Source organism: Brachyistius frenatus, unplaced genomic scaffold (assembly GCF_029030835.1).
Source record: "Brachyistius frenatus isolate BFR_SWC_R1_liver_20210118 unplaced genomic scaffold, ASM2903083v1 Contig_5, whole genome shotgun sequence".
Lineage (NCBI taxonomy): Eukaryota > Metazoa > Chordata > Actinopteri > Embiotocidae > Brachyistius > Brachyistius frenatus.
In genome coordinates this window covers 3489612-3515577 of record NW_027210604.1, presented here as the reverse complement: position 1 = coordinate 3515577, position 25966 = coordinate 3489612, and the positions used below count along the sequence as shown (strand labels likewise).

Sequence of the window (25966 nt, the reverse complement as noted above, 5' to 3'; positions counted from 1 at the left end):
TGGCTGGAAACCGTGCACTGCAAAGTGCATAGAAGTCAAGTTAATGTGATCAGTTCTGGATTTCTCTTTCAGCCTCACTTTTTTCTTTTCCATTTTTAATTTTGAGTGCCTCTAGAACTTGCTTGTATTTCAGAGCTTAAATGCAATCTATTTGATCTACGCTACAGAAATGGGATCGAAGTCTTCGGCGTGTCTTGAACGGTCCACACACTTATTCTCCTGCTCCGTTTTCTCTTTACCTTCCGTCTTTCCTATCCTCTTGAGGACCTAATAAATTGGCTTTTTATAAACACGCTGTTTCATACAATAATTTGCCATTTCAGAGGGGAAATTAACATTCCTTACATAAATGACGAGTTTGGCCTTTTGCGGTAATCGAGGCTTTGGGGAGGGTAATGGAGCAATAAAGATGTGCAAGGAAGCCACCACAGACATGAGCGTTTAGACTTGTCTTATTTTTAAAACAATACAATTATAGATATACTGTATGTTGGCATAAAACAGAGAGAATTGAACAAATACTCTGACAAAATTTGGAAGGTTATTCAATTCACATACTGTACATTATGACAGATTAGATGAGATAATAAAGATATTCAAGGTTTTGGCATTTCAGGATACCACCAATAGGTAAATATGTTTTGCACTGACCTTTAAACAATAGTCCATTTATGTTTCCTTCTGTTTAATGAGATATCAAATCAATTAAGTCCTCCAAGGTCCTGAGGAATTCTCCATGCACGTTTAATCTCTTCTTAGTTGGTCTTTACACCAGCTGTAATGGCTCTGCAATGCCTCAGATTTTGCTGGGACATTTGGGACACAGATTAACGGACAGTCGTGCACCGTTAGAGAATCACATTATATGGCTTATTTGTGGTCATTATATACACAAAATGAAATGTCACCGCACCGCAGAAAAAATAAACAAGCCTTAATTTGTTCTAAACATACACAACATGCCTTAAAGAACCATCAAAGTTAATGCCAGAATAAAATAATTGCACTATTGAGAACATTATCTCATGATATAAATTCCTGCCAATGATTTTAAACTAGTCCATTGATCGACATGTAACAAGAAAACACAGCAGTGCACCAGCAAAGGTGTTAGCGAGTAAGAACGCACAAAAACAAAGGACGTTTCAATTCATTAAAGAAAAAAATCAATGTTGCAAATGTTTTGTAAGAAAGGAAATGTATGAAACACTTTCAACAGGCTGCAAGAATACAGATTAGTGTTCTTACGAGTTTCACTCGAGGTAAACAGAAAATTAGTTTTCTTAACAATAAAACTTCACAAGGTGCCTTTAAATGTTAAGCATTAAGTGTTGGAACTTAGTTATTGTTCACCACAGTAAATTATGTAGTATTTGTATGGCGAAAACAGTAAATGAGCGAATGAGAGTCAATATAATGTTTTTTTTTTATTTTTTATTCCGCTCACACAGTTCTTCAAAACTCACGATATCTTTGCGTGACTACAATGTATTACATTAAAATGTAAAATTCAGTGCTACACTTGAAGCACTGCCAAACCAGAAAATACAATTATTTTACAAACCGATGCAACAAAGTGTACTGTGTATATTTACCCGTCTATGGGAGTAAAAAGACAACCTGAATAACCGTGCTGTGTGTGTTCTTCCCCACACAGATGAACACAGGACACTCTGGATGATGCATTTGCTCTCCGTCTTTGCTTCCCCCGTACACCAGGTATGCATGAATAGTATTTCTCGAGCGCTTTAAAGTAAATGCAAGGTGTTCTTTCTCTTTGTGTCATTTTCCTCTCTTCTCATGGCAACCAACCCGTAGTAGTAAAATAACTTGTGAGCGGTTTGATATTGTCACAAGCAGAGAGCAATTTCATTGTTGGCATTAAACTCAAATCTACAGATCGCTGAAGTGGTAATTTTGCATACTTACTGTTATAACAGCTGTTGGTTATCTGTGTGAATGCTTTGGAGTTTGATGATAATGTCAACAATCTCACTTATAACCCCAACCTTCATAAACAAGACTCATCTTTGACTGGTTCTCCAAAAGGCACTGCTTTGAAAAAAAAAAAAAAAAAAAAGACATTAAACTTGCATGTCAAGACTTGTGTCCACATTAATATCCACTTTTATCCTGTGAGGTGGGAGTTCTGGATCTGTCAGCCAGCAGATCTGTGGTTCACACCAGCAGGGGAGCTGCACCATAAGGCGCAGGCCTCTCCAAAGGGAGGTCCAATGGCAGTCAAAGGCAGGGCTTTATGATGCTCTTGGTTGGGTAGATCAAAGGCCTGTAGCTAAAGGAGCTCTGCAGGCCCTCTGCAGGGGTGGTGATGGGTTAGGAGATAGGGTTTTGGAGGAAGCATAAAGGTCTTAATCAGGGAGCCTTTAAATTTGCAATGAAGGCTGAGCCTTTTTATATATATATATATATATACAGTTTCTCACATTGTTCATCTCAAGTTTTCATCTATTTTCTTTTTCTTTACAAAATAACAAAGCAAACAAAACCGATTGTTGGGATCAGCTTGGGACATCCCTAGTATTTACAACAATGACTCTATAACTGTTTAACTTTTTGTAATATGGTAATGGCTGAACATACAATGTCTTTCAGTGAATTGCCAACTACTACTAACAGAAAGCCCTTCTCTTTGTTTGTTGTGTTTTGATCTCTAATTCACAGGCATAACGTAGCAAAAACATCCATGTTAACATATGTTTGAAGGGTCCTGCACATAATAATAATGTAAAATCTATTGAATTAAATTACAAACACTAATGCTGCCAAGAAATCTTCAGTAGATTATATTGCTTCTGTGAGGAACCCTGAGAAAGCCTGTGAGAACACGGAGAGGTGTTGCAAAGACCCTACTGCTCTGAGTTATCCAGGAACAGCTGCATCCACTAAGCCATTGTGCAGTCCCACAGCATATCATATTGAATAGTTACTCTTATGGAACCTGGAAGGCACTTCGTTTTACCTCTATTGTCCTGTTTTTCCTAAGAAAGACGGACTTGCAGACCTCCCACACACAGACATGTGACAAATGTCAGCAGTAGTTTATTGCAGCCGTGTTGCCTGGTGGCAGATTTGTATATCTGGGTTTTATTTTTGGGTTGGAGATTTTATGGAGAAGAAGGTTGTTCAAAGGTTGCTTCTGTATTTTATCTACTTCCAGAGTAATTGGTTTAGAAAATTAGTTTGTCCACAGCCCAGGTTTAATTGGAATTAAGCACAAACATATGGAATGGTGAACCGTTCGTGCTGTTAGATTAACTGAGTCTATAAATGTCTGCCGAGGTAATCTCATTAAAAAAAAAAAAAGTGTGGATTTGCGCAAGTGTGTGTAAGCGCCGATATGCGAATCTGCCTTTGCTGGCTAGAAGTTGCTGTGTGTACACATCAGTGTAAATTAACCCGTTCCACAGAAGGTCAGTGGAAACATTTAATTAGCATATGAGGACAGACCTAATTTTTCTTCATACCTGCTAATGTCTGGAAGTGTCTATCATGTGGATGCCTTCTCAAGAGAGCCATGAAATATATTACCTGTTAATGTGATCTGAATTGCTCATTTAAGGCTCAGCCACGGATCAGGAAGTGAGTAAAAGCGCGCAGAGTCATTGTTGTGAGAAAATGCGATAAATTAATCACACCAGATGTTCACATTTATTTCTGATGCCCCTACCTTCTTGTGAGTCCCTAATTAACACTGTTGATCCCTGTGTGTTGCTAAATTAAATCAGAAAAGATCCAAGGGCCTGTTATTGATAATGGGCTTCAATTAATTGAGTGCTCTTGAAGCATCAATCCTGCCTCAGTGGCAAGCACCTGTTTGAGTAATTAAGCATCTTATGCATTCAGTGAGAGGCACAGCTCCCCTTCTAACTGCATTACAGATAAGAAGTAAATATTGTGGACCCTGCAGGTCGGATCACTGCCTTTTAAGGGACAAAAAAAAAAAAAAATCATACCTAGATGAAGTTGTATTGAAAACCTGAAATATCAATTGACTTCAACCCCACCGTGTCACTCATATTGCGTTTTACTTGCTTTAGCAGGTTGCAAAAAAATGCATTAGCTAGTGACATCAGTGAACTTGCTACTAATTCAACAAGGCACAGATGCCCTCGGCCCTCACAGAAAGAAACCCAAGTTTACCATGTTTTCCACATGCTTACCGCATTTCAATATATGATAACGGAGAAATATGTGGAACGTTTTTCACATGGGAATCTACATGGACTTCAGACAATACACCAGCGGTCTCCAACCTTTTTCACTCTAAAAGCTACTTAAAATAAAAGTGTCCAAGAGCTGCTCATGCTTAGTAAAATGTATTCAATTAGCTGAGGTCCACCCAAACCAGCTGAATCCTGTTCTCTTATGTGAACAATAACAAATGAATACTCAACAAGTAGATAGTGGCTCCTGGTTGGAGACCCCTGAAATGAAGATATTCCAAAATCCCACGTTTCCCATGGGCAACATACATCTTTCAAATGTGCACAATCGCATGCGCATGTGAACACGAGTTTTTGCAAAAGGGACATTTATTTGTTTTTTCTGTAAGAGATGGTGAGGTCACTAACAGGAAAAATCAACCCAAGGAAAACCAAACAACCTTAGGTTGAAGGAAATTACGTAAGTCATTTGCTGTTCTTTTAGAACAGCATGTACACATATACTTTATTATTGTTGAAGTTAACAAATTCAGAAGAGGGCCACTGTATTCAAAACCAAGATACCACTTCTTCTATTGGGCAACAAAAAACATCCACCGCAGGAGGAGCAGAAATGTCATCCAGTGCATCACATGTTGACTGCTGCTGGTGTGGCAGTTGATATGACTTTGTAAAACTTTACTCTTTGTAAGAAAAAAAACCATTGTTTTTATTCATGACACAATAGCATATATCAATATCAAACTGGCTTTGCGGCATATCTTCATAAATGTATCTATACTGTATAGTTCCATAAGGGCCAGCAGCAAATGCCTGTTCTTGTCAGCTGCTCACTTTCTGCAAAGTTTTATAATACAGCTTACCTGCAGGCATTATTTACACGGTGTGATAACTTGATACATGACTCAAACAGATATATCTGAGGTTAATGTCAATACTCTGTTCTCTGCAGCTGTGAACCATTTGGAGAGGCGACGCAGTGGCCTGAATCACCATCCCAAAGCTCAGGAGACGGTGAGTGTCTCCGTGTTAGACAGTTTATTGCAGGCCGGTTGGAGGACGGACTGGGATGTAACAGTGTCATATTACGGCGGGTTTGGAACACGGGGGAAGGAGGGAGCGCTCATTGCACCAACTGACTACAGAGGGCTCTCCTTCGGGGTTGTCACGAGAAGAAACAAGGAAAGGTGAGGGACGGAGAACAATAAAGTCAGGAAAGAGGAGACAAAGTACTGTGAGCACGAAAGTACAGAGCTGAAGTTATGTAGGATAAAAGTACACAGTAAAGGAAGGACAGCAGGAAGACAGTGAATCCAAAACAAGAAAAATTAAAAAATTAAAATTTCTTGAGGCTGATTGAAATTTCAGTGACTCAAACATCTCTTGGAGGCAAAGCTGCTCTGAAAGTAGAAACAATCTCAATGGGTGTAGCGAGAAATTATTTTTTTCTGAATGAGCAATGTGAGACTGACGCCAGATTAAAAAGGCACGAGTTGATGCGAACTTGATGTGATCCACAATGCTTCCGAATGAAGTTTCACCCAATCTAATAAAACAAAAAGCACTGAGAGATGACGGCTGGGTAGAAAAAAGGGACAAGAAGAGTGCAGCAAATCTGTCAGGAAACAACTGGGAAAAAAAAAAGGGGAGGACATGGACAAACAGGATGGGACCTTGGGGATGGACAGTGAAGTGGATGAGTGAATAACTAGTGAGGACGGAAAGGAGGGAGGGAGTGGCAAGAGAGGAGGGTAAAGGGGAGGAGCAGGGTAAAGGAGAGGAGCAGGGGGAGAAGGAGAGGGACGAGTGGAGGGCTCGTAGAGCTGGGTTGAGGCTCTGGGGACACGGGAGTGAAGAGGCTGAGAGAGACACGGGTGTAGCTGCAGGGATAGTTGCTCCATTGCGCAGGATGTGCTAGAAAAGAAGTCACTCTGTGAGCTCTGGGGCCCGAAATCCAGTGCGTGTGTGTGTGTGCGTGTGCGTGTGCGTGTGCGTGTGCGTGTGTGTGTGTGTGTGTGTGTGTGTGTCAGTCCAGGCAGGGAGACTGTATTTGCCCTGTCATTGAAGCTCCCAGGCCAGCCACCAGTGCATGGTTCCATGGCAAACGACCCTGAAGGAAAGCGCTGCGTTTGGATTTGTTCTCCGCGTGTTCAGCGTGTGTGCATTTCTGCAAGTGTGTTGTGTGTTTTTATTTTTTTCTTCGCCCAGTATACAACTGTAGCCGCTCTTCAAAAGCAATTACTGAAGCTCAAGTATGCAGTGTTTGTTTTCCATGAAAGTGACCTGCCACTCAGGATTTCAATTATCAACCTCTCTGCCTGTGAACCTGAGCTTACACACAGAAGAATACCATCCGGGGTCTTGCACAGATAAGGTAGCAGACGCCACCCCTGGCCACAATGGATATGACTGTATCTAACGAGATAACAACACCATTAAAACATTGAAGTGTTCCCAGAGAGTTGCTGTTATCGTCCGCCAGGGGAGTTGTCATCTTTGTCTGAGGTAGCAACAAGCAATAGCAAACAATGGGAAAAATAGTTTGTTAAATATTTCTAACTCATGAACTTCTTTAATATGACCACTCTTTGTCTTTGTTTTTGTCCTATTACGAGGACATGGACATGTAGAGGATTATGTCTGGTTTGCACTGCTTTATCCTGGAAAAGGGGGATTTCTGCTTTGTTGCTTTAAAGTTCCTCCTGTTGTTTTTAGTTCAAGCTTTTTTTGTTTGTCTTTTGTTTCACCTTCTCTTTATCCAAATCGGGGATCTAAGGGTATTAAGTGTCCAATTGTAAAGCACCCTAAGATTGAAAGTGTAATACTGGACTGTGTGAATCACATTCACGCAGTGAGTTGAACAAAAAAGACCGTCAGCGTCTCAATGTCGCACTTGTTCAACAGCAGATCTCAACCAATGCAAATAGATGAATATATGCGACATTGTGCGAAGAATTTTAATTAAAGCACATCTGCGAGCAGCGCCTTTTCAAGCATGTAGTGTGAATTTAAATATCAGATATACCTGTGTTAAAGGAGCGAAAACAAGAACGCTACAAGCATTCTTCTTCAAAAACTGATTACAGCTAGCTGCCTTATAGTACTTTAAGTCGGCCACATTTTTCAGGAAATGGTAATGATGCCAATTAGCAGTTTAGCTATTAATTACATGCACACACAAACACGGGGATAAACAAGTGGAGCTGGGTTGTAAGTCCTAACTAAGGGTCTTCTGCAAACAAATTGTTTTTCTGTGAACTGAGTGTAGCAGTCATTAGTCATTAGACAGTCATTTGTCACAGTAAGGTCACGGGTGGACCAGTTGAGCAGACAAATGTTCTATGAAATGGCCTTTGGTACAACACAGAGCCTCGATCAGCGTCTCAGACAAACGGTTAAAATGTAGAAAAAAAGATTGCGGATGAGCAAGTTGTTAAAGAAATGAAGCAAACAAACTGCAGAATTAGTATCATGAGTAATAAGCAGCCATCGCCTTCCACCCAGCTGCAAGTAATTCACTTGAAGTGTGGTGACTAATTCATATGAAATGGTATCCATCACTGAGCCATGCAGCACACTTGAATAATGCAACTGTTTTGCATGATAATGAGTGAGGCCAGGGATCGCACTTCACTCTCCCACAAACTAAATATCTAATGTTACATAAAGAATGTAAAACACTTGGACTATATGGTGCATGTAATTACAGCAGCAGCCCGATGTAGGCCTCCTTAGCAAAATCCATATTTTTAATCCACCGCCACTCTTTGTGGTACAAACTGCGTTATTTTGTTCAAGAATGTATTCTTTCAGTTTCCAAAATTGATTGAATTTGGAAAACAAACTGTCTCCATCTCTTACACTCGAACTGAAGCCCCGTTGTTGTTGTTGTTGATACTCTGAAAAGAAAAACGGAAAAAAACGACACTGTGTGCTGACTTCAAATGAAAACATTAACAGAGAGCTGGGAGGAAATTTGGGGATGTGGATGTACTGAGAAATTCAGTGCTTGTAACTTTAATTTATGCCACATCATAGCTTTTTAAGGATTTTTTTTGACTAATGGAACTTTTTAATAGTTCTAAGAACTGTTGTTGGAAGTACTACATTTTTTGGTGACTAGTTCTTAGGACTCTGTTTTGAAGGACTCTTGTAGCTCATACTTCAGATCCTTTCACAGCACAAGAGGAACTCTAGTGGTTGGTTCACTACTTTACCTTGCCATCAGACAGCCCTTTCTCACAGAGGAACTGAAGCTAATGCATTGCTTTCTTCAAAGCCACCCGACTCCCTTGAGAAAAACTGTAATTTAACCTTGCAGAACACAAGAGTTGCCGGTCTACTGCTGCCTCGATTGGTTAGTCATTTTCTGTTGTTGTGAGGATTCGGTGGTTTTTGATCAAGTCATTTCAGATGCAAACTAACAAAATAAGTTGTTGTTGTTGTTGTAGTATGTTGTGCAGAAGAAGCATCGTCGACTGTTGCCCAGCTTTCGTCACTCTAGCGTTCCTATTGGTGATGCAAACAAATAAAGCCCTTGAAGGTATTTAGTTCTTGGTGAGGTCCCCAGTGGGTAGTTTCTCTCAGGGAGTCCCCAGAACTGGCAGTTCGTAAACTGTAAGCCCACTATTTTGCTTAAATGATTATTTAAATGCTGGATATTGAAATTGTGTTATATTTTAAATGCCTAAGCTTATTTTTACACCGTCTAAAAGGATAATAACTTAAAAAGCAACTTATACAATCTATGGTTGAAGGGTTTTGGTTTCACGTAGAGCCAGTGTTAACATCAAGGTTTAATTACTAAGAGGAAAAACTGAAGCAAGGAAATCTCAAACATTTTATAAAGCTATAACGAGTGTGAACCCTGACAAGGAGACCACTCACAGCAGGAGGATATACTGTACGTGACAATGGATGACAATAAATCTCAGCCCTCAGGTGCAAACACTCAATCTAATTATGGAGAAAATTGTAAATAACAAAAACTGAATTGGCAGCCTTGCCATGCATCATGCCAGCAGGCATCATGGGCAGCAATGGGACGACAACGAGATGGAAGCTCACCTCAAGAGGAAGCTATTGGTCCCTGCTAGCAGCAGTGACACCTGTAACATAGGTGCTAAAACAGAAAGGTCAGCAGCATCCATCCATACTGCTCCGGTTCTCTGAGGAAATCTTGTGGGATGAGCTTGAAAACAATAACACGGTCGGATAACTTGCCTGAGGCAGCTGTTGGTGTCGTTACTCCTTTTGGATCTTGGAATTAGAGCACTCTCCATAGTCAGCGACTTATGGTAGAATAGTGACTCAATGATGCAAATAGGTCCTGTGGTAGTGAGATGCTAATAATGAGTGCCAAGGGCAGTGTCAGCCAATATATCAGGGATACAGTTGCAACTTGTGTTTTGATGGTACGAAGTGACCATGACATATGAAGCAGAAAAGAGTGCTTATTTTTCCCAAAGGACAATATTGTGTGAAGGCCACCTTGCTTTCTACTTAGGATGTATATTTTCTTACTGTTGCTTTTTATACACAGAAACCTTTGTGTCAGCAATTCAGAACCGCTGTTTGTTGGGCACAGCAGAAGCCAAATAAAGACGCTCGCATTACAAATGCGGCCATCTATGTCGTGTGCTGTTAGAAACTACATCGACATTTGTCAACTGGGACTTTATATGAACAACCAATAAATATGTCACATAAATCTCATTTTATTCAGGCTGGTATTATGAAATATTCCAGAAACCTATGTGAGGATCAGTTTCCTATTTAAAAAAAAAATCAGGCAGAAGAAGGGTAGCGCGGTGTACCCAGAACCAAACTCACTGCATGAATATATGGGACTGGTTACGCTCCATAGGGAATTTTTCGCAGTTGTTTCATCCTACTGGGCGTAGACCTTAGGTTCATTTTAATCAATTAGCATGAGCCGAAACCAGCCAACACTCTTGCACCACTGCAGCTACCTAGAGCCTGTGTCAGTCTATTTTTTAAATTATGTTTAATGGGATGATGCTTTTTTTTTTTTTAACACTGAATGCCCTGCAGGGCTTTTTTTTTTTTTTTTTTTTTTTTTGGGTGGGGTGGGAGGGTGGGAGGGGGGGGGCTGAGCAAACGGCTATTCGAGCAGTGTATCCAGACTGTAATCCCTGTGAAGACAAGCCGTGAGCATTTTTGTAGTGGAGCCAGGCTCCAAGACTAGCATTTTATATGTAGAAAATGCTGCTACATGACACTAGAATATAGCAAACTAATGTCCTTGTAATTGATACAGTTTTGATTAATGCAAAAGATAACCTGGGACCACTGCTATGTGTGTAAAGGGAACATTAAGAAAGCTTTTGTTTTTAGATATAGCTCCTCATGTACGACACAGTTTGGACTTGTCATTCTTTTTTGAGAATAGTGTTCAAAGTTGCTTAAGTGCCTTGGTCACAGAGAGGGCTTTGTGAGTAGCTAGGCAGTCGTTCAGTTGATCATTCTGTCGGCTAGAGAGCTGGCAAATCAGTAGCTGCAGCACATTGAGCTGCACTAGTTGTCAATCCAGGTTCGTCCTTTGCCCTCTGGTCAAACTGTTGAGCTGGCAGAGTGGAAATATAGAATCTGACAACTCGCATTACACAGGACAGTGGAGGGACTGTTCAGTTATCTCTTCCCAGCAAGATCGGGTGGAAACAGAGAGGCAGAGATGAAAAAAAGCAAATAGAAGTGACGCTGTGAGCTGAGCTGGGGAACATGTAAAGTGAACCCCATTCACACAAACTTTATGACAGTGACCGAGCGTCATTTAACTTTTGTGGCAAACTCCATCCAAGCACAAAGGCATTTCGAAGGAGAATTTAAGTATCTGTGGCAATCTTTCTAAATTCTAACAAAGTTAAATTATTTTTCTGTTTTGTTCTGTTTAATACTGTTAGGGGCCATCCGAGCCACATTAGTTTAACCATCACACAATAACATCCGGGAGCTTTTTGATGTGTCCCAAGTTAATTCAGCGGCATCATAGTGACCCTGGACTTTGTATGAAGCAGCTACAAACACTTCCATGTGAAACAAAGATAAATCCTCCAATCCATTTAAACATATGAGTCATTTGTTACTATCCTCATGCATGACTCAAAGGAGTGTTTCCTAAATTAGTGCCCCCGGTGAGTTTTAGGCCCAAGAACCACATGGTTTAAATTTGGGAAAAATAATGATTTGGGTTAAAATGATTGCTTGAAACATGTTGTGCGATAATGGCACTACTTTCTTAAAATTGGTTTTCACGGAAACAGTAAACACAGTTTTGAAAAACTGTCCCAACTGGTGGTTAGAATTGTGAATTGAACAGCGGTCTCCTGCACCCAGGGACCTCGCACTGCATAGAGGTCATCTGAACTGCGTCACTTCTCCAGGACACCACATTGTCGTTATTTATACGAGAGTTATGTAACTTTAAAACTTAAATGTGGGTGGTAATAAGCTTCTTTTTGGGGGAGAGGGGGACAGTCTCTTAAACAAAGATGTTTGAAGACGCTGCGACGGATTAGGAGTCAGCACAGCCATATGTACGTTTTACACTCTGACCTTGTATACTTGTACTGCGTGGGTGCGTGCGTGCGTGTGTGCGTTTGTCAGGGACACACAGTATGTATTTCACTACCCAGGGTCACTTTGCCTCGAGGTGCCGCTTGTATTTTTATTTTTTATTTTCCCAGGCTCACACTCTACTTAAGCTCTGAACCAATTTAACACAGACCGGGAATGTAGAGAGAAGCTTGACAGAGTCACTCAAATCCCCGTCTGCACTATATTGGGGGCATAGCAAGAGAAAAATGAGGGTGAAAGATAGAGGAGAGGAAAGCGGTCCGTAAGGAAAGGAGTACATGGCAAAATAAATGGATCTGCATGGAATGTATTTCTGTCTTTTCTAAAAGGCAGTAAAAAATGTCGCCGAGCAAAATGTAAACAAATTACTTGATTGGTTTCTAAAATGCTTTTGCAGTGGAAGACATATATAATCTCAGTTGTTAGTAACAGGAACCCGTCTTTGACAAAAACACATTAGATAGGCAAAGTTTCTAAAGTTGGGACCCGGAGCTCTGGCAGCCATATGTATTTCCCTTTCAGCCATTAAACAGATGAAAGGATTATGAATTGAAGGGGATTGGCCAGATGAGTTCCTTTGTCACTTTCTTATTCCTCACTTGTTCAGAGGCTTTTGTCAACAGCGTTTAAAAAGGGTTATGAACAGTAATAAAAAAATGACCATGTAAATGATGAGCGCCAAATATTATGCTGCGCCACGTCCTGATTCTACAAGAGACCAGACAGAATGACTTTCCCAGAACAATATCAAGATTAGAGATTTACCTGAAAAACAGAGGAAACAAGTTGGTTTGTAAGTTTTAGACGTAGAAATAGAAATGAAGAAATTGAGTTCCAAATACTAATTCCATCTCCACTTGATTACTCATATATCACATTTCAATTATGAGTGCGCTCATATGCTACAAGCTGAGCAACACACGTCCAAAGCTAAAGCCGCGCAACCGATCCAAGAGGCCCATTGTGGTGCGGCAGAGTACAGCTCAGCACTGAAAAGGCAAAGTGATAGCCGGTGCCAGTGTTGTGACAAGCATGTCAAAATATCTTTGGCATGAATAAATCCTCTTTCAGAGGAGATTATTTAGTTTTTTGTCATGACAGAAGTGTGTGTCTTCATTCCTGTGAATGTGTGCACATCTGAACGTGTAATTTAGTGTTGTATTTTACAAATAGTTCAAGAAGAGGCAGTCAGTGCTAGAGAGGTGAAGAATAAAAGAGCAAAAAAACAGAGTGCAGCCCGAGAAGAACAGTGAAAGCTTCTGCAGTTTCAATTACGGAAAACATGAAAGATGGAGCTGATAATCAGACGTAATAGTCCTAGGATACACAGTACGAAGAGAAGGACTACTGTTAATAAAGACAAGTGAACTTTTATCCCGAGCTTGCCAGGAGTTGAACCGTCTGATCCATAGTCAGACACATTATTCAACGTAACAGTGGCCCAACACACAGCATAGTAGTTCTGCATGGCAAGATATATGCCATCCAAACATTCATAGAAGCAAGAGCAATATTTTTGATTTAAGTATGAGGTCATTTGAAAAGGTTGAATCAGAGTTCATGGATGATTTATTTTTAAGTGTATGGTATAAAAAAAAATGTCCATGAAATAATTAGCCATCTTTGAAACATCAGAGAGAAAAAAATTGTCTGCATTTTTGTTTGCTGTTCAACCCAAACATTTGTCAATGTTTTTATCTTTATAAAATCAAAGTAGTACCAAATGTTAGATCTCAACCGATTTACATGATGACAGATTTTTAGCGGCCGATATTTGTCTCTCACAGAAACATCTGTATCTGCGTATATGTTGCCGGACATTAAAACTACTTTTTATAGAAGATAATGCAGAACAAGATGCATGGGGTGAAATTGTTTCACTTGTCTTTTCTTTTCTCCTTTATAGTATATTTATAATTATTACCTTCCCAGTAACATTCCCTGTTTTAATGCCTTGATTTAATTTCCAACAATAATTTGTGTAGTTAAACTGCAAAATAATTGGTCTGTAATAAATGTATTTGTCAGAAATGTATGATAATTACATTTCGGTTAATATATCGATGTCAGAATTTTTTTACTTCCTAATATCGATATCGGCTCAAAAAAAAAAAAATCCAGTATTGGCTCATCTCATCGTACCAACCGCTGCAGGTGTAGCCTGATTCGACATGCAGGCTGTTGCCGCATCCATGGCTGGTAGGAAAGCATCATGCTTTTGGTGCAGTATCCTTGACAATGTCCCACTACCACAACAACGGAGGGACGTCAGTGGCCAAAAGAGAGCTTTCTATTTTCATAGGGGAGACTGATGTTTATGAGGCAAGGGACCAGAGTTGGACCAGGGGACATCTCTATCTGGAACAGGGCATCCATTTCAAACAGCAAATACTTCCACCGTAATGAATCTGTGGGGAGGAAATCAACTTAATGAGGCAAGACCCACGTGACCGCTGAGGAGAGAAAACCAGGAGAAAGGTGTTGGGTGAAAAAAAAAAAGGGGAATAGTTGGACTGCTCGTTAATAAGCCCACTGTAACAAATAAAGGGCTGTCAGGGGAAGCCTTTAGGGTGTTAGGTGTGTTTGTGTGTATGAGCGCACGAGTCACACCTGGTATCCTGCCTGGTTTTTGTTCTTGTTAACCTAACAGAGTGTTGGACGGCAACTTCTGATGCAGTGATACATTCTGTGACCCCGCTAACTTTACACGCTTGCTGAAACAGTTCGGTTAAATTGTCAGAATTTATTGTGCTGTTGTGGTGCAGAGCTCAATGGAGTCATTTAACAAGCTCCAACTGAATACATGTAAAATTTAATTTTACATGAATTGACCAGTCTGCGCAACTCGAGCATGTCATGCTCGAATTACACGTGCATTGTCATTGACAGGACAAACCTTGAAGAGATCAGCACCAGAGTCACGAAAGATACCCATGTAACTGCCATAAACTAATTGGTTTTCAGGTTAGCTGCGTTGTTGATATGAGATTGTAAAAATACCACAAACTAATTTAAACAGAGTTATATCAGAATTCAACCCACTTTTGTGAAAATGCAGTTCTTTTATGCCCATAAAAGTGCTTCAGTTTTTTAAGGAAGTGTTTGTGAAACCACACAAACCTGTTTAGTCATTTAAATGCTTTGAATATTGGCACAAAAGAGAGCCTGAAGCAAGCAAAAACAGAGATCATGAAAACCCTGCAAGTACAAACACACGGTTGGTACATTTGCCATCTTCAAAAGCATTGAGTTGTGACCTTGTATAACCTCTGTTTACACTAAGTTTGCAGGGCTTGAACTCGAGCCAAAGTCGATCCTCCTTATGAGAGCCGTATGTTTGTGTGACCGAGTTAATGGCCGCAATCACAGGAGGGGGCAGAGGGTTCGCGAGCAATAAGATGGACATTGGAGGCAGAAAGCTGCCATGGACTGCAGAGAGAAGAGCGGGAAAGACGAGAGGGGGCAGCTTTGATGGCTCATGCAATAACCACAACTGCCACTGAATGAGCCGGGATGATAAACAGTAATCAGAGAGGTTGAGGCAGCTCTTAAAAGTCAGAGACGCAGCAAACATGGATGGATGATGAAATGGAGGGATATATATGGAGAAGACAAAGAGTTCATTACGTCAAGAGCACCATACCTCATGCTTACTGAAATTTGGCAACAGTTTTTGGTTCCCAAGAAGACTGATGATGGCTGAAACGTCAATCAATCAGGGTCCTTACAAAGATACTTATATATTGGATGGATAAAATGAAGTCAGGTGATTATTTTGAGCACTGATTAATCCTAAATTCATTTTTCATCTCATCTAAAACATTATTTATATATAAAATATATTATATATATTATATTATATATATTATTTGCATTATTATTAAATAGTTATAGTCACAAGACAGGAGACCAAACCAAGAGAACGCTTTCTTTTTCTTTTGCTTAAAAAAATAATCTAAACAAGTATTCAAGTATCACAATAGTCACTAATTATTATTCTACTAATCAAATCGCTGAACAATTGACAAATTGTTACAGCTCTATGATCAACAATATTCTGGCTTGTTTCCAACCTGGGGTCAGGGTCCCCACAGGGAGTCACAGAATAAATCACAGATGATTAACAGCATAAAAATGCAGAAGGTTACAACATGTGACAAGCCGTGGCAAGTAGACTGCAAATGTATTCAACCCCCGACTTAACGGATGACTTGCTAAATGGATAGGTGGGTCGGTACCAGCCCACGGTGACATCACCTATTTGGCACTTTGGTCGTTGCCATCTTGGGGTTTTTTTGGAGCCAGGAGTGACCATATTTGGATAAGCTTGAGAAGAGCGAGGGATGGATCTGACTAAGAACCTGAGGACAATGCACCCGCCCACCTATTGGATCGACCTGACTGCACCTGAGGCAGGTCAATCAAACAATTCACGCCCCCAACCATACCTCTCTTTGAGGCGTAATATCGAATCGCTTATGGAATTAATTTCAGAAGAACCAGCAGGACAATGATCAGAAGGAGTAAATTTAACTAATTACACCTTAACAACATATTAACAAAGTGTTTAATAAGAGAAGTAGGCGCTTTTTAAATGGGAGTCTATTGGAGCCAGAGTTTTTTTTTTTAAAGGGAACACCTGGTGGCCCTCTGTGGTATTATATGTTAAGGCACTTCTGCTTTGGTTTCAATTTTCAGCCCCAGAGCTTTCGTCCATTTTTATAAACCGTCTATTATCAGTACCCTGTCTGAGCTGAAACATAGCCCACCATGACCCCGGGGAGACTTATCACTGATTTCGATCTGGACGCTGCAAACACATCACTTGTCTGATCCGGGAGTCAACAGGATCACAACCAAGTATCACCAGCATGACACTCCTCCCTAATGAAGTGGTCATGGCAGGATACATTAAAGACCCCCCCTGCTGAGAGCCTTACACAACCCAATCTCTTTGGACTGCCTTTGCTGGGAGCTTGGTACTCATCAGGAAGATGAAAGCGATTAATCAACTGTGTTCCCTCTTTTTCCAAATTGTTTCAGAGGGAAAGGGTGAAATCAAAGGCAGGGTCAGGAGTGGGTCGATTCACTCACCACAGCAGAAGTGGAGAGACAGGCGTGTGTGCTTGCAATGCAAATTTGACAAGTGATTGCTAAAATTAATGAGATTTTTAAATCTGTAAATGGAACTTCTTGTATACATCATGCCTTTCTTGAAAGGATCATACATACTATTATAGGTTTCGGCATGCTTCTGCTTCCAAGTTTGTGCCAATTGTTCAAATGAATGAATAAAATAGGGGGGAAATATAACACAGATCACCATGCATGGTTAAGTCTGAAAAACATCAGTCAAGGGGTGGCACTGCCTCTCTATTAAAAGTTATTATCATTTTTATGGCATCAATTATTTAGCGAGAGGCGGTGTCATTTTTCACCTGGTGAAAAAAAAAAAACAGACGACATCCTCAAAACCTGTTTTATGACTTTTAGCAATTAAAATCTAAATGGGTTATTAGGTTTGAGTACAGCCGCTATATCAATCTTTTTTATTGACAATGTGCCCCTTCTAAAGCCATTCGGGGTCAAATAACTTTTAACTTTGAAGCTGATGATCAATTTGGCATTTCTCGAGAAGACGGACTGACTTTCACTTGTGTGTGTGTTTCACATTTGTGGTTTCTGTGCTCATTCTTTTGCAGAGACTTTGTGAAGTGGATAGCTTAAGCTAGCTCAGTAATCTCAAAAAAGCGCCACAGTAAAAACAGAATTAAATTTATTGAAAAGGTACAATAATGAAAACCCATTTATCCTGTTTTGGTTCCTAACACTGTTGTGCCTCTATTACTGGTATGTAATAGATATATATTTACTTTTGAATGTAGCATTTCATGCTTGCATTGTTATTCTAATACCATGCCACTATTTGCACTCATTTTACATCTATATGGATTAAACTACCTGCCAAACAGTGTACATACAAAGAAACCAGTGACAGGGCAGAACAAAGAGCCCCATCCTGAGGGTTATAGCCATCTTTTATAACCTATATGCAATCACCTCTTCTGTCTGTCAAAAACCGCAAATCCTTTGCCAAACACTTTTGCGTGCACCAGTCCCATCGAGTCAGAAGCAGGCTAAAGCATCCTTCAAGCTGCATCAAAGAGAATATCTGGGTACCCATAGATAGCCCATTGGCAAACTCCTTCACCTCTACAACTACGTTCGCCTCAACCGCTCGATAGTAGTTTGAAACATTAAACTGTTTCCCATTTTGTTTCACTCAACTGCCTGAGAAAAATGTAAATACAAATTCTAATAACAGCATTAAACTAAAGGACAGTCACACTTTCTCCTTGAAACAAGTCAATGTTTTCTCTGAATCTCTTAAAACACTTATGGAGTTACATGATACACAAAAATAAAACAACTCATTTTTAAAATGCATTTCCCAAAGTTTTCACATGGTAATCTACATATGCTTCAAACATTACACCATGAAAATGTTCCCAAACTACATATTTCCCATGGGCATAATATATGTTTCACAATCGCGTGTGTCATGCGGTCATGTTTGCACATGTCAAAGTCATGTGTTTTTTTGCTGGAAGGAAATAGCAATACGAAAAAAAACCTGCATAACAATTTAAAAATAACATCACCAAAGATTTTAGTCTGTAAAACATCAACGATTAAAACTCAATTTTGTTGTAGTAGAATAACAGATGGTCACTAGGCTGCAGCCTTTCTGTTCACACTTTAGCTTGAAGCAACATTTGGTCCGAAGTCCAAAATGACCCGTTGGTGGAATCGTGACGAAGGAGGCTGTGAATATGCGCCAAACCCTTCAAAACTTTATGCATAACCGAAATCTTCAAGATCAGCTCTTAAGGTGGGAGCCAGGAAGGAAAGGTCAGCACAATAGAAATAGGGTGCCCTCTCTCTTTTTTCCACAGCGAAGAGTTTTTTCCCGGGCTGTGCAGAGTGAATCACAATAATCCAGATGATGAAACGAAAGCCTGCGTAACTACTTGCCAAATTTGACAGTGTGACTTCAGCCGTAGCCCTGAGCTGAAGAAAATAGACTTTCACAGCTGAGCTTTTAGATTTATCAAATTTTAAACCAAATAACCCCCCAACACACACACACGCACGCACGCACGCACACACGCACACATACATACATTAGCTCTACGGACCTCAGAGATCCATTTATGTCTGTGAGGAGTGTTGGTCTGAGAACGAGAGTAAGGAACTTTTTTGGCATCAAGCATTTCAATTCTAGGCTCTCAAAAATGTCCACCAAAAATATAATGTGTGCATTGAGCAGAGAAAGCAACAACAGTTTTGAGTAAGTATATCGTTTTACGTCAGTTCGTACACATTTTCTATTTCACCATGGACCTGAAACTTCAGCAGAGTGCACACATCAAATTTTGGGGAACAAAGAAAAGTAACAGGGAACTCAATCCAGCGTGATGGGGAGTTATGATTGTGTTGTCCTCCTGCTCTGGTTTTATCTGAGAGCGCCTGCTTGTGAAATACCGTCACAAAACAAGGAAAAGGGTTCAGTGTGGCTTGTTTTATAGTGGCCGATAGTGGTGTTTGGATGAGTTACACAGGCTTCAAACCAGGATGTGTTGTTACGTTCAAGTACTGAATTACACTGTAGGAAGCACTCGGGTAAACAACGTGGAATAAGGCCACTCGCAGACAAGCAGGGATGCTTACAGTTCTGGAGACAACTTAACCACTGCACCCCCTCTTCAGTTCCTCTGCTGTGTCTCTGAACAAATAACGATTTTGAATAATGACTCGAGCCCTCCAATGACGTCTTTGTATGTCAGGTGCAATAATTACTTGCCATTTACACAGACACACACATGATTCCCATGACATCTGACTGATTTCCAACATTTTCCATCTCCTGCTGGTTTGCATTCAGACACCAAGTTTAAGCCTAATGTGCCGACTGAACATCCCTAATGTGGATTAGCTATGCATGGTGGTGCTTGCCAGGAATCCACGCCTCCCTAATGTGGTATGACTAAAAGGACTGCCGTGTGTCTGCATTTGCGTTTTTGCACTGCGTTGACGTGAAACCGTGCACTCCAAACAACAATAGCTTTACTTTCTATTTTAACATCCACACCCCGAAGCCTTATAAAACATGTCTGATACTCATTTGACCTGGAAAACAACATTTAAAGACGGGAAGATGCCAACAGCTTCTCTGTACATACGTATGGAGTCACAAGTAAAAAAAAAAAAAAAAAATGGTCAAATTAATATTTTTGTGTCTAAATACATAAAATTAGTTCCTAAAAAAGCCCCACCATGTCTGGTTACCTTTTAAATCGAAGTCATGATAAAGCAAGCCGGCTGCTTTTGGATAATAATGCTGACTGCTCGTGCTAATTTTGCAAATTATTTTAATGATTTACTATCCTCAGTAACCTACTGGTGATTTGTGAGTGCCAGGATATGGATGCAGTAGAGGTGAGGAGTACATCGGAGTTTAGACCGTGTATGTGTATGTGTATTATATGAATGCGTGACCACTGACTACATTATAGCACAGGAAGTTTAGATTCATGCATGAAATCACAGCAAGACAAGCCAGCCCAATGTTAGCACTGTTCTGACATCGATTTCCTTCTGAATGAAAACTCACCATTAAAATTCCACAATCAGATTCGATCATTACATTAACATGTAATGTGCCGCTCTAAAGGATTTGGATGCCAGTTTTTGTGATGAGGGCCAAGTTGGTATGCTTCCTTGTACTGATAAGAGCACTGGATGCAGACCACACAGCAGAGATGAATAAGCGCCTGATAACAAGTGCCGAGTGTCAGCATTCAGCTATTGTTTCCCCGACAATCTTTAACTTGAGCCACAGCCTTCAGCGCCGAACTACAGATGATTTCATCCCTTCATCTAAGCTGAATAGGTGGCTGACAGGAACAGCATGATATCCACAGTGTGATGCTTGTGACTGAAGCTTGACAGCTGGTAACGTGGTACAAAAACAATTGTCTCGCTTGTCTGTACAACTCCATTTCTCTGTAAATGTTTCAGTGTCAAACCAAAGTGAAAGCTCCAGCATAGCTGTCAGATTGCTCAAACGTATGCCTCACATGTGAGGCCCAATTTTCACTTACAAAAAGCATCAAAAGCATCAACATATGTCGTACTTGGTGATGCAGCGAGATACAAGAGATACAGCAGCTCTGTGGCTCTTTTTGTTGTGTCGCAGCAGCAGCTGCAAAGAAGTGAACATTTTAACCTAAATGATGTTAATTTAGGCAAAATACTCCCCCCCCCCTTAAATCAGGTTTAAGAATAAAACTGTAACATTGATGTGTAATTTCACTTTTACAATTTTCAAACCACATGCCACATTTTTTTTAAATTAAGTGCTGACGTTATTTCATATATCAAGATACTGCTATCAAATGTTTTTAAATGAGATTATAGGCATGGTCAACATTTTAACTTCAATCAATCAACCGAAAAAAAAAAAAGATCACAAGTATTTAGTAGTACCACCAAAAGAAAAAAAAAACAGTGCAGCGTTATTACTCACAACATTAAATTATCTTTTGTCTACTGGATCAAAAATTCAATGAGCCACCTCCACCAACCAAAAAAGACTGTTTACCTGCTAAAGTGGCAACAATCTCTGGAGAACTTCTCCACCGGGTGTTTCCAACATTTTTAATCACACAAATACGTCAACTTACTCTCAAACAAAATGAATACAGAAGAGAAAAGTTTGAGCTGCCGTCGATCTTGAAGGCCAAATTTTGCTTCGTTTTCCAACTTCAATCGATTTACATTGAAACAACACTGTTTAAACATCACAAAGGCAACTTTGCCTTTTCACTAGGTCTGCTTTGCTAAGGTCCCTGGCAAAAACATAGAGCGGCCATTGTTCCTGAAATACAGCTTAAGTGCAGAGTTGTGAGTTGAGAGCAACAGCATGCTGTTTGGCATCAAACGTTGTGCATGACGTTATTACAATTTTGACAACCTCCTGCACTAATTACAACATGGCAATAACATGCATAAGTCCTCTATGTCATCTATTAATTTTGATTATGTCAAATATTGGTGTACACTAAACTGGTTAAAATACTGTGGCTCATATTAAAAAAAAAGAAAAACTAGTTGACCTTTTTATAGTGTGTAGCAGCACTCTGTAGTGTCATTGTAGTGATGTGAACACTTGAATGGTACCTTTGAAGAAGCAGTCCTTGCTGTGTACCACATAGATCCGTCTCCTCTCCAGGCAGGCGGTGCGGTAAACCTCACAGTGGTTCTCGTAGAACCTGCCGTCTGAGCCGCACACCGGCACAAAGGAGGGCCGGCATTTTTCCTGGCAAACACACTCCGCACGGCCGGTTTCCGCCATCAGCACACACTGTCGACCCCGTCCGCAGTAGGTCCTCCGACAGGGGCCTCCGTCTGGGTCAGAAAGGGCTGAAGGGGCGAGAGAGAATCTGGCTTTTACATTTTTGAAGGGAGCAAGAATATACAAGTTCATAGAGTATTAAGAGACAACACAACTTTTACTGACTGAAACATTCACGAGGAAACTGATAGAGATCAGCTGAACCTGCACAATGCAAAAATAAAATACATTTGTCTCATCAGTACTAATCCCAAATTGCGGGCTGAGACTACGGTTTGCTTTCTCATAGATTTGTCCTGTTTGAAATAGGGCAGGACAGTATATTGATATTATATTGATATTGTGACGAGACAAGATATCGTCTTAGATTTTGGATTTAAAAATGTTGTGATATGGCATAAGTGTTGTCTTTTCCAAGAAATATTTTTGGTGGACAGGAAGCACTCCACCTAAATTTAAAAATATCAAATAGGAACTAGTGGGCCCTCTTTGCTACCTTAATTCATGAGAACCACAAAACAACTAAAATTATCACATCATTTTGGTAAATAAATCTTTTGAATGTTTAAAAGCATCTCCCTCTGTATGTTTTGAATACAGTAGAAAAAGCAGAAGAAATTCCTAAAATGTGCCATTAAGCGTTGCGCACTGGGGGAACAAAAATATATTTTGTATACATGTATAAAAAAATATATTTTTCTATACATGTCCTTCTGTATGGAAAATCCATGCAAGGCTAACATTCATTCTAATTTAGATTCATACCATGTTAGATATATAAGTACAATAAAGCAAAGAAAACATATCACGTATAACACAGAAGTGTTATTTATACAGTACGCACCACAATTATAAAAAGCCTAGAACCAAACACCTATAATCCTGATTGCAGTTACAAAAACGGTGTTAACAAGGAGAAACCTCTCTACGAATCAAACAAGCTGATGTCCTTATTAACACCTCTCAGCACTCATTCGCACATACATCTGCACAAGTGTACAGAGATTCTTAAAAGATATGCATACCTGAACGTGTAGAGGCGCTTTAAACGCAAGTAAAGCTCAACTTCTGCCTAACGCGCTCTAGCCTGTCAACACATTCTCACACACACACACACACACACACACACACACACACACACACACACACACACACACACACACACACACACACACACACACACACACACACACACACACACACACACACACACACACACACACACACAAGCTCCAGCTGTTGGCGTACACACACGCATGCATACTTGCACACACGAGCACCTCCATCATTGCCCCTCACTCCCCGGGACACCTTACTTCTTCCCCGTGATTTAATCTATTTGCACTTAAAGCCAGTCAAAAAAGCTGCCGATCCAGCCAGATGCTCCACCTCGGATTGATCTAGGTTAGGTAGTTACTTTATTAATCCCCGAGGGGAAATTTTTTCGCTACAGCAGCATACAGAAGCAATAATAATCTTTCCTGTCTGCATGAGCTTGACCTGAACCCTGCTCTCTTGTAGTGGCTTAGGGTTACAGCACTGAGAACTAGATGGTGCGAGCGATGGATTCGGTGCCTCTCGACACCAGCACGCAAATGTCAGTGGTGATAAATTAGACATAAAAATAATCTTGAAACTTTTCCCTGAGTTTACACATTATTCATGTGATCCTGAGAAAAACTCAATCAATATTAGCAAACATGAAGTACTCCTACACAGGCACCCACCGTGTTGAATGTATTGGCAGAGGAGCAACTCCACATTTTTGTTTAATTACAGATTAAAGATAGCTGCACTTTCAGCATATAAATTAATAAAAAACGAGATGTGTAGTTAATGATAATGGCTTTTTGAGTCATTCCAATAGTTTGTTTGTTTTTTTGTGGATGTGTGAGGGTCAGCCCATTCACCCTTAGAGTGGATTGAACCTCTGAACTCCCACACACACTGTCCACGCTGCTTCAAAACATACAAATGTCAAAAAAAAAAATTGATTGAAAGCTTGGAGTACCGTTGCCATTACAGGCTTGTGGCTGCGGTGTTAATCCTTCAAATTGTACTGTTCTGAGATTAAAAAAAAAGAAAAAAGATGTCGTTTTGGTGTAAAACCAAAACTTACCCTAACAAACCCCGAATTGATCCTGCTGAGTTGTTTCTTCCTTTGAAATTTCAAGCATTTTGTGCGTTTCTTTTGTTTACCTTTCATGTTAACAAGCTCTGTTATTTGCTATGGAAATCACAGTAAACATTAAGGAGATGACTGTTGGCTGCAGCACTGAGAAGAAAATTGCGTGGCATGAATAAACTCAATGTCAAGACGGAGAGGAAAACAACATTATAAAACAATAAAAACGCAACCATAATTCGGGCATCTTAAAAAAAAAAATTGTATGCAGCAAAATCTAAAGCGGCTGCTGGTAACACTTCATTTCAGTTATGGGACACTGAAGGCTGTTTTTTCTGTAATAAGAAAATAAATACACACCCCAGAGGGACTTAGTTGCCATTGTGCTCATGTTGTTTTGAGTTGAGTCAGTTAAGATGCTGAAGAGGGGTCAGCTCAATTATCCCTCTGTGGAATAAGGCTAAACAAAAAAACACTGGCTTAACTTAAAAGAGCCCAGTCCCCGCTGTCATAATCAAACTGCTGAAAACAGAAATTGAATTTACCTGGAGTATAATCATATCTAAACTCTCAGCATATTCAATAATAAAGGTAATGCGCTGTTGTCAGACGACAAAAGTCCCTTAATTGCTTAAAGGCGATTTGAGGCACACACACAAATACACATACAATAATATACTCGCACCCTCCTACACAGGTGGAGGTGAATGTAGGCAGGAAAGGATACACTCCTGTATTCAGTCACCTGTGCGCACACACACAGGGACAAATATAAACACACGGATCTGCTAAAATGACCGGTCCATCATTTAACAGCCAGAATGATTAATTAGCTAAACTTTTAAAGTAATTATCAGCCCCCTCTCCATACGGGAAAGCAATATGAAGATGTCAAATCAGTATTTTATCATAACATGATTGGTAGAATAATCAGTAACGAACATAATCAATATCTGCAGCCCGACATCCCCCACGGGTATGTGCAGTCTGACCTGACTTGGTAGCTCTGACTCCTTCTTTATCATAATTAAGAATTAGGAAATCAAAGGAAGCTGTGGTCTGGGGGTCTGCCAGGTAACGAGCCCGAGGGGAACGCGAGGGTGACGGAGGAGGATGCCGGCAGTGAGACAGACTCAATTCCTTTTTATCCAGTTTACTAATTGTTGTGAGTGTCTCGGCGAAGCATCTGTGGGAAATGCAAAACAGCCTGGCTCCCTTGCGACCTTGCTGTTCATGTCAAGGTCGGGGACGATTACAAGATCGTTTGTATTCTCCGAGCGTGAGAGATTAAACGCTTAGCAACAACCGTCCAGTGGCAGCTACCCGCCGGTGGTGCTTCTTCTTCCGTCTTCTTCTTCTTCTTCTTCTTCCTCCTCCTCCCCCTCCCCACTCCATCAGCCCCTGTGCCCTGTTGTTCAGAGAAAAGCGTACACGACGAGCAGCCACTCAAACAACAGAAACAATAGCGCATAAAAGCTACTTTTACAATACACAAGCTGTCTGACATTTAGCTAAGTCCTTGTGCTCGTGTTCATCCTTGCTGTAAGTCCATTGTCTATCGCTCTCTTGGACCATGCTGGCCGCAATTGTGGCATGCTTAAGAGGCTAAAAGTGTCGTCTGATAATCCTCTCTGTCTAAGCTGC

General features: G+C 40.4%; 1 protein-coding gene across 1 annotated transcript in view; it reads right to left on the bottom strand.

Annotated features, from left to right (window-relative positions):
• Positions 1-25966, bottom strand: part of fstl4 (follistatin-like 4) — a 196550-nt gene that overhangs the window by 96268 nt on the left and 74316 nt on the right. The window contains exon 4 of the mRNA XM_069717308.1: positions 22023-22265. Within this exon, the coding sequence (XP_069573409.1) occupies positions 22023-22265 (243 nt within the window). The remainder of the gene's footprint in view (positions 1-22022; positions 22266-25966) is intronic.